Source organism: Charadrius vociferus, unplaced genomic scaffold, assembly GCF_000708025.1.
Source record: "Charadrius vociferus isolate BGI_N301 unplaced genomic scaffold, ASM70802v2 scaffold393, whole genome shotgun sequence".
In the NCBI taxonomy this organism is placed as follows: Eukaryota; Metazoa; Chordata; class Aves; order Charadriiformes; family Charadriidae; genus Charadrius; species Charadrius vociferus.
This window is the reverse complement of record NW_009647760.1, coordinates 1757385-1761195: the sequence shown is the minus strand read 5'-3', so window position 1 is coordinate 1761195 and position 3811 is coordinate 1757385. Positions and strand designations below refer to the sequence as shown.

General features: G+C 58.1%; 1 protein-coding gene across 1 annotated transcript in view; it reads right to left on the bottom strand.

The window, feature by feature from the left end:
• LOC104283994 (1-phosphatidylinositol 4,5-bisphosphate phosphodiesterase gamma-1-like) overlaps positions 1–3811 on the bottom strand; it is a 19167-nt gene extending 15356 nt beyond the window's left edge. Inside the window, exon 1 of the mRNA XM_009882255.1 lies at positions 3592–3811. Coding sequence (XP_009880557.1) covers positions 3592–3811 — 220 coding nt within the window. The remainder of the gene's footprint in view (positions 1–3591) is intronic.

The following is a 3811-nucleotide window of genomic DNA, read 5'->3' as shown; positions in this document are numbered from 1 at the left end:
CCCCAGCACCCCCAGGTCCTTCTCCTCAGGGCAAATAGCCCGGCCCCATGAAGAGCCGAGGGAAGAGGGAGCGGCGCGGGGCTACACAATGCAACGCGGATGGCGGCTTCCTGGAAACCACATCTGCAGCGGATTTGCAGCGATCATGTCAGAACTATGTCTCCAAACTCCTCCCCGCATTGTCTCAGGGGTCCCGGGCGATTAAAACACTCTGGAAGTCGGTTCCAGCTGCGAAAATCCCTTTTTTCTTCTAATGCAAAACAAGCGGCGTAGTGCAAAGAAGATTTTAAATGGTGGGAAGGTGATGTAGGACCAGGTTCTGCCTGATGGCTTTTAGGGATGCTGAGAGCCTGGGAGTTTTCCTAATGCATTAGGAGAGAAGCAAAGCAAAGTGGCTGGAGGGAATGGTCGTGCTGGGAAATCCCACTGGCCCGGGCAGAGCTACGGTGGCATAAGTCACGTTCTCTCATGTTCGCCTCGGTTACCCCTTCTTGCAGAACACATGGCAGCTCAGACCCTCCTGTACAGGGAGGGATCGGGCAACCGCATCCCCCAGAGCTCCCCATGGTGTTGTGAAGCCGGTTTAAAACCTGAAATAAAAGATTTCCTCCGGGTCCAGCCCAGCGGCGTTAAACCCAATCTGGATTTTCTCCACCCCAAATGCTCCGATTTCTAATTATTGGGTGTTCGTGAGGCTGAAGGTGTGATCCCAATTAGGCATCGCCGTGGCAAACCAGGCTGCAAACCGCCCCACAAAATGCTCTCAGGTTTGCCAAGCTGCCTCCATTCCTATTTCTTCTAATTTCTTGCAAAGATCCCTATTGGGCTGTTTTCCGCTAGATTTCATCCTTGCGCTGGGGACCGGGGTCTGTCGAGGGCGATGAGCTGGAAACCCTCTGGGATGAGGCTAATTTTGGAGGCGATGCTACAGGCGACCCCATCGGCATGGACACGCGTCCGTCGGCTGCTTAACGAAGCGTATAATTAGCCTGCATGGCGCGGGGCGTCTCAGGGAGAGCCGGGATCTGTGTCCTGGCCCTGCCAGTCGGTAACAGAGACATCAGCGCTGTGGGTTGTCCCCGTTAATCCCTCTGCAAGCGGGGTGCCTGCTTGAAGGGGGGATTTAAAATGGCCTGGGCGGGTGTGAGGTCAGGCACGGGGTGGGAGCGAGACCCCAGGGAAGAATAGGAGATCCTGACTTTTCCATAAAATCCCAGCGAGTAGGAGGACATGCGAGCACGGAGCAGGGCTGGACCAGGGGGGTGAAGATGCTCCAGCCCACTACTGAGACTGGGATCGCTCCCGCCCAGGGCTGGGGGAAAGCGGGTGGTGGGGCTAGACGGCAGGATTGTACCCTTTCCAGAGGGTTTTTCTCCCCCCCCCACCTTCTGGATGACCTCGGAGGATGCCCACTCATTCCCACGTGGGGGGTTTGGGCCATTGCATGGGAGAAGACAGATCTCAAGGCACCGATGGGGAAACTGAGGCAGGGTATCAGGAGCGACCGAGACCCTGAGCCGGTGGCGCACAGCTCTCCAGAAAAACACCAATGCACCGGAAAAGCGTTATTTCCTTGAGCGCAGAATGAGCTCTTCCCTAGGAGGACCAAAATCACCTCTCCAAAAATGGGTAGCTGTTGTCCCGTCACCTGTACCTCCTCCCACAAATCTGCTCCCACGTCCAGCAAGTCCGGACAGGCACGTAGCCTGATCGTGCTGATGCTCATCTCTGGTTTCCACCATCCTTCCTGACTCAAAGCCTCACCATCGCCAGCAGCTGGGCTACGGATCAGCCTCTCCGAGCGGGAGATAGACCTTCCCAGGGATTTTGCTCCATCTTGTGCAAGATTAGTGATGGGTGGTGACTTTGGGGTGGGTAATTAGGTGACTTTTAAGGACACCTCCTAGGGAAAAGGCACCTGTCACCTCCCAGACCTCCAGGGTGGGCTTTGTCATTATCCAGGTGAGATGATACCCCCAAACTGGGTTCCTCCTCATATGGGGCCATGGGATGAGGTGGTGGAATGGCTCTGTGTCACCTGCATTTTCATCCATTGGCGCTTTTTAGCTCAATTTAAGAGGAGGTGCAAGTCTCAAGGTAACAAACAACCAGTTAACGAGCACCAGGGGACGTGGCCCCACCCATGGACCCATCAAAAGCCCACTAGCCACCAGCGAAGCCACAAGGAAGGGTGACTTTTTACAGATGCTCCAGTGGGAGCAGCTCCTATGCCGGACCTCAGTGCCACCAGTCCCCACCAGTTCAGACGCCATCCAAACTTTGTATTGATGTCATTAATGCACATGGGGCAGAGAGGGTATGAAACCCCGGGATGAAATGGCAGCAGCTTGAGCCCCACGGCCCAGGTGAGCTGCGATGGAGGAGGCAAAGGTTCCCCAGCCCAGCAGCTCCTGCATTTATATCTCTGGGCATCCTATGATGGCCAGGCACCCCACCATGGTAGGGCATCCCACTATGGTAGATCATCCCACCATGGCTGGACAACCCACCGCTGTAGGGCACCCTGCTACATCCAGGCAGCCCACCATGGCCAGAGACCCCGCCATGGTAGGGCATCCAAATATGGCCAGGATCCCACTATGGCCAGGCTACCCACCGTAGCTGGGCATCCCACTGCAGCCAGGCACCCCGCTATGGCTTGGCACCCCACTGTGTCTAGGCACCCCACTATCCCCAGGCACCCCACAGCAGCCGGACACCTTAACACAACCAGGCACTGCATCATGGTCAGGCATCTCACCAAGGCTGGGCATTCCACCGTGGGAGGCACCCCACCATGTCTGGGCACCCCATTGCTGCCAGGCACCCCACTACGTCCAGACACCCCACTGCAGCAGGTAGCCTACCACAGCCAGCCACCCCACTGTGGCCGGGCATACCACTGCCAGGCACCCCACCATGGCTGGGCATGTCATGGCCAGGCATCCCACTGCAGCTGGACATCCCACCACAGTAGGACATGCCACCATGGCCAGGCACCGCACAACCAGGCACCCCACCACAGAAGGACATCACTCCATGGCCAGGAACCCCACAACCAGTCACCCCACTATGGCAGGACCTCCCACTATGGACAGGCACCCCACAACCGGGCACCTCAACACTGTAGGACCTCCCGCCGTGGCCAGGCACCCCGCAACCAGTCACCCCACCATGGTAGGACTTCCCACCATGGCCATGCACCCCACAACCAAGCACCCCACCATGGTAGGACCTCCCACCATAGCCAGGCACCCCACAACCAGTCACTCCACCACGGTAGGACCTGCCACCATGGCCAGGCACACCACAACCAGGCACCCCACCATGGTAGGACCTCCCACCATGGCCAAGCACCCCACAACCATGTACCCCACCACAGTAGGACTTCCCACCATGGCCAAACACCTCACAACCAGTCACCTCACCACAGTAGGACCTCCTGCCATGGCCAGGCACCCCACAACCAGTCATCCCACTATGGTAGGACATGCCACTGTGGGCAGGCACCCCATGGCCAGGCACCCCACCACGGCCAGGCACCCCACCGGCACATCCCCATCCCAGAGAGCTGCTGCCACCGATACTCACTGTCCCCTTCCACCTTCTCGGGCGTCCGGCTCCAGATGATCTGCCGGGTCTCCAACTTCACCTGGAAGGTCCTTCGCTCTGGCCTCTGCGACTTCTTCTGATAGAACAAGGTGAGGACGGTGCCCATCTCCAGGCAGCGGAGAATCCTCCCCATGTCCCCTGCCTCCATCCTGCTGTCCTCCAGAAAGCCATTGACACTGTTGAGCCTGACCACGGACAT